The sequence below is a fragment of the Sander lucioperca genome, chromosome 16 (assembly GCF_008315115.2).
Source record: "Sander lucioperca isolate FBNREF2018 chromosome 16, SLUC_FBN_1.2, whole genome shotgun sequence".
Classification (NCBI taxonomy): Eukaryota; Metazoa; Chordata; class Actinopteri; order Perciformes; family Percidae; genus Sander; species Sander lucioperca.
The window spans coordinates 21,596,746-21,610,889 of record NC_050188.1 but is presented as its reverse complement, the minus strand read 5'-3'; the positions used below and the strand labels follow the sequence as shown (position 1 = coordinate 21,610,889).

The window sequence follows — 14,144 nt, the reverse complement described above, 5'->3', positions numbered from 1 at the left end:
AGGTCCCTGGTGAGAAACACATCGCCACAGTCTGCAGTGAAAAAAGGAGCTTTGAAGCGCGTAAAAAAGGAAGCATCTGCATTTTTTTTAATTACACAACCCACCTATGACTGAAGATAGGGTTATACTTTGCAGGTGGACCACTGGTAAGAGTTAGTTTGCAAATGACAAACCAGTGAAAATGAGTCAAGAAAAGAACACCAAGAGGGAACCAATCATTGAATAAAAATCCCTACTGTTAGGTTGTATGGAAATACTTATGATGCAGTGCAGTTGAGAGAAGAATCAGCACTTTGAGATCATGAGTGATACCAGACAAAAATAGTTGTCTCCCATCCCCAAAAAACGTAGTGTAAAAACAACATGTGGTTTTGTGGGGGTTATGTGCCGGACTATCTCTTGGCTGGGTGCAGGCGGATGAGACCAGGCCAAGAAGTAGACAGATTTTGTTACTTTTGGATAGAACCAGGCTAGCTGATTCCCCGTTTCCACTCTTTTTGCTAAACTAAGCTAAGCGGCTGCTGGCTGTGGCTTCATATTTACTTTACAGATATGCGAGTGGTATTGATCTTCTCATCTAACGCTCTACAAGAAACAGACTATTCCTAAGACAGGTGTTATTCTATAGATGGCAGAGTGACAGCTTAGCGTCTTGGATCAAGTATGTTGTTAAGATGAACAGCTAACCCGCATCAATACAACAAATCCTTCAGACAAGACATTTAATCACACTATTCATGTTACATTCTAAAACTTCCTGCGCCAACTTGAACTTCAATTAAGTCATTTAGACGAATGCAACCATCATTCTCTCTCTCGCTCCCTCCTTCTCTCTCAGTCCAGGTGGCAGCTTGACAGGAAGAGGAACAGGAAAGGACTTAAAGATTTGCTGCTGCTCTCATTCTCCTTCAAAGACAAATGCCCCTCTGATAATTTCCCACAATGTTCCTTGCACGGAGGCCTCTGTGATCAGTGGTTATGAGAAAGCGCAGGAATCAGACAGATAACTGCCTGAACTAGGGAAAGAAAAAAAGAAAGGAAAGAGGTAAGCCTCCTCTTTTTCTGCCTCTACGCCCCCCCCCCCCGCCCTCATTCCCTCAGCCTGGTCGCTCTGCATATGCGGGAAGCATCTGGGTTCATTTATCCCAAACCAGGCAGGCTGGAGGACCCCTGTGCCCTCTCGGGTTGCAGGGTCTGAGCGTGCTTCAGTGTGGGTCCTTGTTGTTGTGGAAGAGAGAAGCTCGAGCCTGCCCGCTACCCTGTCTGGACCATCTCAAAGCTCCCATCCACCCCTTCACGTGCTTCACCAGGCCCCCGGCCCATCCCAGATGCCCTGAAGCATGGTTAGTGTAGCGCTTCATCTGAACTGAAAGATACTAAACAGATTCATCCAGAAGCTACAGAGAAGACAGCCCGCCTTAAGGTTTAGGTTGGCAGATGGAAAAGAGTCTGCAGAGGAAGCAAAGCTGGTGCTTCCAATAAATGAGTGTGTGGGTGGGGCTGATATTAACATTACGTGTCTCACATGTTTATGAATGCACACGTCAACATTTGCATAATGAGACACGCGGATGTACACTACATCCGCAATGTGTGTGCAGGAAATGCACTCCCATGTCCCAAGACCGCAGGTGAAATTCCTGAGAAGTCCACTCAGCCCTACTGTTTGGTATAATCCGTAGTCCACTCCATGCCAAACGTCAGTCCATGTTATCAGGCTGCACGGCTGAATGGAAGCAGAGTGAGTATGACTGGTTGCTTAAAGTCATTGAGAAGTTATTCAAACACCCAGTTATTATGGTGTAAACAAAGGTGGCTTGTCACACGCTATTACATATATGGTGTTTACAAGAATGCCACTTTAATGCAGTGCATGTTATGTATGATGATTAAGGATAGTGTTTGACAACCAACTGATTGGAGAAACAAAAGTAGATTATAATAAGCAGTGTTTTGTTGTTAGACAGACAGTAGAGATGTAGGCATAGAGAGAGAAGTCAATTATTTTGCTAATAGGCTCTCTATATGACTGATAAAGAAACGACATAATAGCTTTTTATGTATTAGCACAAATAGCCTAATGTTTTTCTTATGGAAGATATCCACCATTAAGAAGCACGAAAAAAACATGTCAAAATAGATGAATCATGTTTTTTTTGTCTTACATGTTCAATGTATTAGAAGGCTGATTTCATCAAGAATGGCCAAAGGATGCTCATTTCTCTTCTCTCTCTTCTCGCCACCTTCTTGTCCTTTATGCAAAACAGATTTGTCTGAGGCGTTCCAAATTATCTGGGCAGTCTGTCCAATGTGTGGTTTTGGTGACACTTCTAAGTTATATAAAAATCCTACTTTGGCAAGTATAAAGTTTGCAATAGTTTGTCATTGCACACAATGGGCGTTTTCATCAATCTTGGCTCTTATATGACATTCTTAATTAGAGGGGAAGTAACGTGGTTATAATCAAGTGGTTGCAGGTTTGTAGCCACTGTGTCCATCAACAGCCATGTGTTCTGCTGATGTGCCCTTGAGCAAGACATTCAACTGCTCACATATGACAGATCTGGAAAAGAACATCAGATGAAAATGTACAAAACAAAAAAGGGATTCTTGGAAGAATAAAGATGTGGGTTAGGTCAGGGCCACCCAAATTGGGGACATAAAATTTGATTTTGCCAGTCTGACAGCAGAAAAAAAAAAAACATTTATCTTTAAATACTTTTACTTTAGAAAATGATTCTGCTTTGTGTGCCCATAGAGTTATAAATCAAAGTCACTTGCAAGGGGTCATAATCCTTTCTCTTCAGTACATTATATGGAGTAAACTCATAAAAAATCCTACTTTTCCTGTCTGCCTGTAGATTTGACACTACTCTGCATCCTGGCATTTATGTTAACCTTTGTGCTTTTTGTACTACGTCTGCCACTTCTGACTAATGTTTAAAAAGATAAATTATAAAATAAATATAAATTATTTTTTACATTATTCTTATTGTCAACAAATGCTATTTAAAGACCAAAACCAACAATGTGTTGGTCTGCCTCTCAGTACTTTTTGACTACCTTATCTGTGGCAATCATCATCCCCAAGCTTATTGGTTTCTACTGAAGATGTAAATCTTTAAAAAATAACTGACACATATAGTTATATATTTTTTTAAAGGCTAAGTATTGTCCTAAACAAGCTGGGCACTGCAGTTTGTTTTTGCAAATGTTACACAAACAGTAGTAAACATATGCCTATGTGTGAGACTATTTTCAATAGCGAATTAATATGGTGTTCTGTCAAGTATTTTCAGCAGCAGGGACAGATTTGAATTAAACTACAGACGTATCCTTTAATACTATATATATCATATATGAGGCAGCATTATTCAAACTGTTTATAGTTAAATAAATAACCACTTTATCATAACCACTTTAGGTTACATAAAAGGAGCTTCAAATTAAATTTGGAAAAATTTATGAAATGTTGCACCTTAAAAACAACACATTTATGGTAGGATAAACAGTGCAACAATATAATACCAATATAATTGCAACTGACCAATGCTCTCCATCAACCCTAGGATACTCTGTTTTGAAAGTAAGCGAAAGATCAATTTATTCCTCAGTTGTTTCTAGATTTTAACTCTTTGGCTTTGTGTCTCCGTCACATTTAAAATGACATTAGGAATAGTGAGAGTGACTGCAAAACTGTATTCTTGAGCTGTGGAAAACAGGACAAAGCCATTGCCACAAGCAGCCTCTTTTTTCAGGTCAGAAATGTCTTACAGATTTGAATCTCATTACCATGTCATGAATACGTCTTTGGGAATCCATTAGGCATTTCCTGCCTAAAACTACAATAAGAATTCACATTCAACTAAAAAAGAAAAGAAAGAGTGGGGAATGAGAATAAAGCCCCAGCGAGAACATTACTGTAAAGCTGCTTTAGTTCTTTCAGTCCACTTAAAAAGAGGCACGAAAAAAAAGAGACAGATGTGAGTGACTGACAGATGATAGCAATAAAAGTAAGAACAAACTGGCCATTTTACTGTGGTAAGGCCATTTGAGAAGGGATTATTAACTTGTCAGCATTTCAAACTGAGACACAACTTTTTCTCCTCCAAAACACATCCCCATGTCTCTGTTACTTTTATTAGAAAGTCTTTAAACCTTTTGACCCCAGAGGGCCTCCGTTATTGGCTGTTAATAGGGACTCGCTGGTCAGTGGGGAGACCCTAAGTGCCCTATTAATCATTTGTTTAGAGTTTGTGTCTATTTTGGAAGCTCTGTGTTTAGTGTTAGTTAAAAATAGGAGGAGGCTGATTGAGACAGCCGTCCGCCACTCATCGCTCAAGCTGTCAGGACGCGTGGGCCCTTGGGGACAGGAGCAGGAGACCCCTCAAGCCATTGAAGTTCAAAGGTCTCAAAGTTTATCATTATTACCCACTTACTCTGTGGCGGCTGACAGAATCATTGTTGGTTTGATTGTTAAAAATAGAGGCTAAAAGCCTACTCTAAACGAAAAAAATCATTTCACTAAAGGTAATGTTTAAAGATTTTTTTCACATAAACAGTCAAGAGTTTCATGGCAAAGCTGCTAGTAGTTTACATGCCTCAAGTACATTTTGCAGTTCATGAATAATACACAAGCAAAGCAAATGCTGCTACATGCTTCCTACACCAATGCCGCAAGTAGTAAGTGAGTTGTTTGCTGGCAGATTGACAGTGATGGGAAATAAAATGTCATAGGAGCAAATCATTAATCTTGTCAAATATTGTCATATGACAGGGAAAAATACAGGTGTGGAGATTGCATCGACTGATAAAACATTACTTACAGCCATTTTTCCAATAAGCGATGGACTCAGTGCTGTCAATATTTGTAGGGGATGCGAGGTATGCCCTAGCGAAGGCCATTTCGCGAGGAGCAGATAGCCTGCTGGGAAAAATACAGTGGTTCATGCTGGGTCTCCGGGAAGCTGAAAAGCCACCGGCAAAAAGCTATGAATTATTTTGAGCGCAAAATACATTTTCTTTGAAGACTGTCGGGCCATTAGAGCCCTTTTGCTCCCTTTTAAATTGTTTTTATGCTGTGAGTAATGTTAACCTTTGCTTTTGTAGTCATGGAATTCTCTCTGCACCTTTTTCCCTCCTGGCACAAAGCACAGATGGGCCAGAAAAGCTAGAAATAAAGTATAGGAACCATTTACTGCGAGAAAAGAATAGGTGTAAGGAAGGAACTAAGGCTTTTATTCTGACGTCTATTAATAGACCTCTGTTCCTTAGTACAGTAAAGACTCAATGTGCATAAGACTAACCCACACAGATAACTACGTTTAATATATAATGAAGCTAAAGAAGTGCATATTGCAGTAAAAACCTTGAAATACTTTGCTGCTACTGGAAGCCAAAACTTCTATAACACATGGACTGATAAGTATGATAGTGTGGTCCAGTAGTTTACATGATCACCGTTGATGGATCATGAGCTAATGGGCCCCTGGGCACAGACATGAAAAAGTTCCCAACTCCTAAGAGCATCCCCCCTCATTGTTAGCAGTCACTTTGCATGTTTACCGTCTATTTTACAGATAAATCTTGGTTGAAACGTTGGTTGAACACTGTAACATACAAAATATTATAGGAAACCATCACATTAAATCTGTGAAGCAGATTTCTTCAAGCAGGGCCATTTAAATTGCTTCACTAGTTTAAATGTAGGCTTACTGTAGCCTATAAGATAAATTGATCTAGATGAGGCTCGGTATACTCAATATTAAAGAATCAGGATTAAACAAAGTGACTGGGATATCCCTAGTTTTGACTGAGGCCTAATGAGAAATGCTTATACAGTCACTTCGAACAGAGCATCTTTATAGGGGCCTCTGCCACCTTGGGCCCCATGGGCCTGCGCCCTGTAGACTCATTCAGTAATTCATCCATAATGGTCACACATCCAAGGATGGGACAGAAGCATTTTAAACACAGTATATATATATTACTTGGCACTTTAAATAAATAGGTCAAGTATAATACAAGACAAAGGTAGGTACAGAACAGATACATACGGGAATTCTTTTTCTCTCTCTATCTCTCCACATTATCGGATCAATGAATGGATCTGACATGCACAAGCCACTGACCAGTTGACCTCTCGTGCCTCATCACCACGTGCGCAGCTGATCCTCTTTCAACCTACTTTCGCTGCACCTGCGCGTGATCTCCATGGGAACGTCGTCACGCAGGAGGAAGTGTTGGGAGGACTAGTTGACAGTGAGCTCTATTAGCATGGCAGCAAAGGTAAGATTGGTGAGTTTTCTACTTCAGTTTCTCCTCTCTCTGGGAACTCTCGCCTTGTCGGTGATATGCTCGGTCCCGTGGGTGTCTCCTCCGGAGGTTTCCGCCGGTTAGGATGTCTTCCTGGAGCGCTCATTAAATGCCGGTTAGCCTGCTAAGAGGATGTGCTAGACGTTGACACTGACCATACGGCAATGACATTGAGGCTTTACTGTAGCCGGTTAGCTAATTAATGTACAGTCGGCTAACGTTGCTAGTTAAGTCAAACTCATTTTAGCTATGATGCAAAGTGCAGTAATGATACTGTTGCTGCTTTTTAATGCATGCTGCTCCGGTATACACGCAGTTTAGTGTCACAAATTCCCCATACAATGTCCTTAATTATTTATGAACCTGCTAAACCACCTGTGCTACCCTACCCCTAACCTTAACCCTAACCTTAACCTCTCTCAAATAAGACCCTCATCATTTGGGACACTCAGTTTTTGGAAAATAATTTGTGACACTAACTAAACTGCACGCATAAGCCTGCTGCTCCTTTCAGGACTCTTCTTCAGTTTACTGTTGTGTCTGGTTGTAGTCGCAGGTAACCTTAATTAGCATCATGCTACCTGCTGTGGCATCCATGATCCTTTTTATTAACTACTTGCAGGTGCCAGAAGCTTCTGCAGGCTAGAGGAGACGTTTTAACATAGTTGTAGTGTCATCATTGTTATCATTGATTTTAGAAACTGACACTACACCAATTTCAGGACCCTCCAAGTGGTCACAATATAAATCTGAGAGATAAACCATTCACTTACTATCTTTTCATAGAGCTTTCTAAATCTACTGCCTTTTTCAGTGACTTGGACAAGTTCCACAAAGGGATACAGTGAGTCAAAAGCTCCATAAAAAGCTTGTAAGTGCAACTTGAGTTTAGAATATTTAATCTGAGATGTGTGTTTCCAAAGTCAAGAATGAGTTCCAAACTCAAAATGATGTTGAATTTGCCAGAGTTTCTTGTAGTCTTTCTCTTTGCTGGTGAATTACTGGACATGTTTACATGTTCAGGCCCTTAAAAGTATTCAAAAAAACAATCTGAACCACTGTTGCACAGCGTTCTTCAAACGATGCACGATGCAAAGTGGGGCATTGTGTATGAAAGTTATATTCACAAAAGTTTACGTATTGTCTTGCAGACAGTTCTGCCTAGGAGGGCCGACCCCACCGCGTTGAAAGCCATTTTTGAAAAGGTAGGATGTACCTATGTATTTTACCCCCTCTTTTGTGTTTGCCTCTTATGAAAGAAGCTTTTCACTCATGATTCGATTTATGTTTGTTTCTTTTTTTTTTAAATCAAATTCTAAGGCTCAGCGTGCGTCCTTGTCTCTCTATCTGTTTTTCTCTTTACAGTATGCCAGCGTCAAGAAGAATGACGAGTGCTTCATGTCACCGCAGGACTTTGTGAGTCGTTTTCTCCATGCCCACACAGACATCCAGCTGTCAGACGAGGCTACAAAGCTGCTGGCTGGAGTGGTGGATCAGAAGAAAGATGGGTTGGTGTTCTCAGGTTTCTCTTTTAATATTAGTCGATCTGATCTTTTTACATAAATCAAGATGCTGGCAGACTTTGAATTGGAAACAGAATTCATTAGATTATCCTTGCACCTTGGAGGGTATGATTATGGAATAACTGCTATTTTAAGTGGAATGATTTGTCGTACAATAACAAGATAGATTTCAAATATAGTCATAAATCATTTTACAAAATCATGAAAATAGAGGATCAACAACCGAGAGTCTCATGAGGGTTGTACTGTTTGAAAATATCTCCGGCAGAAGTTGCTGATCTGACTGTGAAATTGCTATGCTGTGTTTCTCTTTAAGCCACAAATGTATCACTCCTCATTAAAGCCAAATGCTAAGTAGAAAGCTTATGAAAGACTCTTATCAAAGCTATCAGTACATGTATTATTTATCCCTTTGTTCTGATGTGACTACCTTTCTAGTGTTATTTTGCATTTTATAAACAAACTTGTGACTGAATCCTTTGGTGTAAAAAATTCACAGAGGGATGTTCATACTTGAATTATATAGCAAATAGACATCAAACCACCAAAGGCCCCTTTCAGGTGTTTCCTTCTTTGTAGATACACCTCCAATTTCACACTTACTCCTCCCCCCATCCCCATCACCACTGTTTTTTTTTTTACATTAATATGTATGTATTTAATGATACATAATGATGGGTAATAAAATGTTAGGCTAAGTCAAAAAAGATTTTTTTTAAACACATTGCCATGGTAACCACCTGGGCTTCTACAAAGAGCAAAGTGCACATGGCTGCGTAGTTTCATGTTATTACATCTGCTTTAAGGTGTGTGTGTGTGTGAGTGCGTGTATGCACACAGAGGACGGTGAGATGGAGTAGTGGGGGTTTTGGAATTGGAAAAAGAGAGAGCAAGGCACGCACACACACACACACACACACACACACACACACACACACACACACACAAAAACACACACATGCACTGTAATTGCCCATGCTATTCAGGAGCACTCCGTTGCATTGTGCGGCTTTGGAGCAGGATAAATGGTGGCCGTGGCATCAGGGTAAATCTATTAGGAACCCATGGCCCAGGCTTTGTATCTAAACCTCATTTTGGTTTTGTGGAGGGGAATAGAAATTATATGGGGGCAAAACAGGGAAAAAGTCTGTTTAGACCTAGGTTTAGATGTGATTCGTTTTTTTTTTATAGTTGACATTGTAAAGGCCTTATGATGCTCATACTTTGATGTGTTATTTTCCTCCTGAACTTTGATAGATAAATGATTTGATGAGACAAAGAGCCTGGATGATTATTCTGCAAACCTGTGTCTCATGAACACAAAACAAATGTGGATATAAAAAGTAGAGATGTGGCAACATCAGCACCGTCCGTGGTAGCTGGAAACAAATCAAGCACTCATCCGTGAAAACCTTATGAAAAGAACGGGGCGCAAGACAATACAAACAACATTAGTAACTGTATTTTCATCCAACTCGCTCATTCTCATGCTAATATGTCTGTGAACAATAACTTTTGGTTGGTACCTGAGCGTAGTATATTTGAAGCTAGTGTGCCTGCTGCTGTTTTTGCCAGATAGGACTCCATTTAAACAAGATGAGTCAGGGGTAATAGATTTAGCAGGGGGTCGGATGGCAGGCAGCATTCTCGCTTACTTTTCTGTTGTGGTAGTATCTGTGTAAGAGAAATTTTACTTGGATGCCAGTGTGTTTGAGTGTGTATGTAAGTGGTTTGGTGTGTATGTGTGGGGATGTAAACAGTGAAAATGCATTTGTCTGCCTCCCTGTGACTGTGTAAATCAGGGGATATAGTGACAGTCGTAACAATCTGTTATGTGGAAATTACTTTTCTCCCTCTTATTCTCGCTGCTCCTAGTGAGACTGAGAGACAGATAGATATAAGAGAGAGAGAGACTTTAAAGGGGTGTCGATTTGAGGAATCAAACGTTTTGTGTATGTGTGCACTGACATACAGAGCTACATGATAGTTTGAAGATTTTCCTCTTTCACTCGACTTATTTATGTCCTCTTTTTTTCCTCCGCTCTCATCTTTCTTTACTCTTCCACATACCATGATGCACTCTGTGCTCCCTCCATTTTGTTTTGGCTCCTTCCGACTCCCTACCTTTCTGCTTCTCTATTTCTTCTTCCCTCTGAAATTTTGATCGAAGCATCTGTTCAAGTGTGAAAAAAAAAAAAAAACACTTCCCCCATCGACTCTTGGAGGATTGAAAAAAGGAAAAAAACTTTGTTAAGGGAGCGTGCTGGGAAAATAGCAGTCTGCCAGCTGCTGCGGGTATTCTGCCTGCGTGCCTGCGTGCGTGTGTGTGTGTGTGTGCGTATGTGTGCGTGTGTGTGTGTGTGTGGGTGGAAGGCTGTCAGTAACAATGCCAAGATGCCAGGGACAGGGGATTATTGAAGCCCCTCTAGGCCCTTTTCTCCCACTACTATCAACGAAGGAGAGCTGTCTTTCTATCAGCCGGGCCTAACCAACACCATGCATTTATGTTACTTGTAAACAATGTTTCCAAGTCTTTTTTTTTTTTTTTTGGTTCAGAGGAGTGTATCTAGATGCCTGCTAAAAGGAGACAGAGATAAAAGCCAGGTGGCAAAGATAAGATAAAAACAAACACAAAATATATGGAATATAGGGTGAAGTTTTTATGCCGGACAGACGTAGCAAAAACAGTTTAAATTGCGTTGCATTGGCATCCTACCAAAAACATCGTTCAGCTGTCATATATAGAAGCACATGCTAGAATCAAGTCTTTGTTTATGTCTTGTATGTTACATCTCTCAACTGATACATGTCATGGATATGTCTGCGAGTGTTAAAAGATTTAACAAAATCCTGTGGAGTAAAGTACACTGAAGAGATGCCATCCTACAGTATCACATTAGCCCTGTCTCCGAAGTTCATCCCAGGCTGTGTGCATGGATCCGGCAGCCCTGGACACATGCCATAGCAGTTGATGGTTGGGAGAGGCTGTCGGTTGATTTGATTATTGAGTGTCTCGTTGGGGTTGGGTCTGCATAGCAAAAACGACGGCTTCCCCCTCTCATAGTAATCATTTTGCAGCCGTCATGGCGCTGCTAATCAACCATCATAAGCTTCATCCCCGGTTACAGAGCTGTGTGTAAATGCTTACGAGTACATGGAATGTTTCATGTGTGTGTTATGGAGATGCCCCCTGGATCTTGTCTGGACTCCCTGGTCTAAACCATGGTCCAATCCCTTCATGATCAACAGCCCTCTCAGTTACACTAATATGCTGATCATCCACGTCTGGGAAAACACAGACGGGACGACCAGCGTGCATGTAAATTGATGCGTGTGAAAAAGAAGAAATCAGACTTTTTTTTTTTTTTTCCTCGTTCTGTCTGGAAACACTTGTGCTCTCTGAGTCTTTGCACTACAGCCTTTACCTTTTCTAAACTGCTTCATTAACCTCTCTGAGGTATAATTTCAGAGTGTACTATACATCTGTCACAAAATAAGGGTCATTATTGGAGAGTTTGATAATATTCCAGCTGCGTGAGCGGCAAATGGTATTGTCTTTGTTTTTAGCAGTGGATCCACGGTCGCAGTAGTGTGCTTTTGTGCCTCCTTCCACCTACTTGCCATCAGCAGGGCCCCGCTCTTAAGAACTACCTGCTTAGTTAATAAAACAATTAGTCTTACCTTTGAAACAATGAAAGCTGATTTCATTTGACATTTTTATTCCCTCTCCATATTTCTCTTAGTTTCTCTGTTGCCCTCTCTCCAACACACACATCCATCATTTTCTGGAAGCGTTTTGAAGCTATAATACCAGTATTTATTACTATTATATTTTTTTTACTGAAACCAAGCGTTGAGTTGTTTGTGTTGACTATTTGTCCTCTTAGTATTTTTTTTTTCAAGGACGGTTTAAGGGAAGAATAACATTTTTGCAGTCACCATTTTTTTATTTCCCTTTTCCTGGTATTATTTTGTCAGTGCACAGCTCTTCTTCTCAGTCTGTATTTGTTCAGCATATACGTACATATAAGGATGCATGTAAGCACCCACATACAAACCTGAAACACTCAGAGTCCAAACAAACACGTCTAAATTTCATCAGGACCATAATTAATTAAAAATGTAATCATTGCACCCCCCTCCTTCTCCATACTCCCCCCTTGGAAATTGAAATAGGTTTAATAGATGGATGCTCGGGACCCGCTTATTAGCCCTGACCCCTCCTGTAATTATCAGAGCCATTTGTGAAATTCATAATGGACTTGTGGCAACTGTGAACCAGGGCCTAAATAAAGGCTAGACCGCGCAGTCCAGTTCCCCACAGCAGGACTCTCCCATGGGAGCTCTCAGTGGGTTCACACAATAGCGATGTTTATTTATTTTTCTTGTTAATGATGCATGTGGGCATTTGTGTTACTATGGAGAGACAGGAGATACAATAATATTTATCAAAACAATGACAAACTTGGACAGAGAGGCAATGGTATAATTAGAAAACAAATCTGTTGTGTTTACTTTCGACTCAGTGTTTCAGTGTTGATTCAGACAAATTTGTTCCCCATTTAAAAGAAATTCCACCTTGGCTTCTCTCGACTTTCACTCTAAACTGCATATTGTATTACATTTATACTAAATGGAATTACATTTCCCTACTCCCTCCTCTCTACTTGTTTAAAATGGCACACTAAAATATTAAACTTCATATTTAATAATTTTTCTTTCTGTTGGTGTAAAGTTGGCTGTCTCTATACCAGCTGCCAGCTCAGACTGGGAACACACACTGAGCTTTTTAAAATTGTTTTATTTTCTTGCTGTCACACTCTGTGAGTTTATGACATTACATATGGAATAACAGACTACTGGATAAAAGGCCTCTTGAATTGCGCGTAGCACAGATTGATAGGTTGTCTTAAGTGTGCTGGTTTGCCACTATGTACCAGTAATTACAATGGAGGTTGCAATTTAATGCAGTGTTAAAATAGCTTATTTTTTATTTAATATTTCATTTTAGTAGTGCAACTTAGGTTAAGTTTGTATTATGTACAGTATATGACTAAATGCATATCAATGACTATGTGTAGCTGATTAAGTATGTATACAGGGAACTTGAAACATGAATACCACATTAATAAATCACAAATGACAGCATTTAACAGTCTTTTCACAGTCCTACTCTTTGTTTCTACCCTGCTCTCCTCTCTCAGGTTGATCTCCTTTCAGGAGTTTGTAGCGTTTGAGTCGGTGCTGTGTGCCCCAGACTCCCTCTACATGGTTGCCTTCCTGCTGTTTGATAAAGCAGGCAGTGGAATGACCACTTTTGGTAAGTAACTCTGCCTCTGATTCAAGGGGTTTGATAGAATAATACTGTAGTCAAGTTTGCAGAGAGCGTCTCACTGAACCGTTAGCATATACTGTACGTGTACGGTAGGTGCTGTTATGTGTTTTTACAAAACACTTATCCACGCATCGAAAGTAGGGATGCACCGATCTGACTTTTTCAGTCCCGATACCGATGCCAGGGCTTTGTGTATCTGTCGATACCCGATACCGATCCAATACTGTTGTTGGATTAATAATAAACTGTATACCTTTTGCACCTTATACTTTCCTTCCACCATGTGGAAGAGACTAAAGGCACCAGACTTTCCTAACTAAACATTACTTTCCTAACTAACACAAAGTAACATAGATGTAATGTATTGAATTCTTGTTATTTAAAAAACAATTGTTCATTCAAATCGAAAATATAATGTAATCAAACTTCTTAAAATTAATTTAAATAAATAATAATGGGCCTTTATATAGGTATATAATGGCTTCGTCTACTGTCAGGAGTACATAGAATATCACAAAAACATTTTAATGTCATCATGTTTACTACAAGCTTTATCCTTTTAAAGAAAGTTAGTTGTGGGTTATTAATTGTTGTGTTATAAAGTTACTACCATGAGTGAGAAGGGTACGCAGTTAACAGGGATCCCAGTGCTGCGACGGAGGTAAAAAAAAACAAAAACTGGATCGCACGTGGATCTGTTAATTTTTCCGATCCCCGATCCAGTTATTTTGTTAATATCGGCCGATATCAGATCTTATTATTGGATCGGTGCACCCCTAATCGAAAGTACGATCCCCAGAAAAATGGTCAAATGAATGGTCACCTAAAGCCTGGTTCACCCTGCAGGATAATTAGGTCAATTTTAGACCCGATTCACAGTGTTGCCAACTTAGCGACTTTGTCGCTAGATTTAGCAACTTTTCAGACCACCTTAGCGACTTTTTTTCAAAAAAGCGACTAGCGACAAATCT

General features: G+C 40.1%; 1 protein-coding gene across 4 annotated transcripts in view; it reads left to right on the top strand.

Annotated features, from left to right (window-relative positions):
- The first annotated feature begins 6,146 nt into the window (after nt 1-6,146).
- LOC116066903 (calcium-binding mitochondrial carrier protein Aralar2) overlaps nt 6,147-14,144 on the top strand; it is a 48,861-nt gene continuing 40,863 nt past the window's right edge. For 3 of the 4 annotated variants that reach the window (XM_031323091.2, XM_031323090.2, XM_031323088.2), the window contains exons 1-4: nt 6,147-6,297; nt 7,467-7,520; nt 7,681-7,823; nt 13,043-13,158. In XM_031323091.2, coding sequence (XP_031178951.1) covers nt 6,277-6,297; nt 7,467-7,520; nt 7,681-7,823; nt 13,043-13,158 — 334 coding nt within the window. In that variant the 5' untranslated portion in view covers nt 6,147-6,276. The remainder of the gene's footprint in view (nt 6,298-7,466; nt 7,521-7,680; nt 7,824-13,042; nt 13,159-14,144) is intronic. The other variant, XM_031323092.2, reaches the window with a different exon arrangement.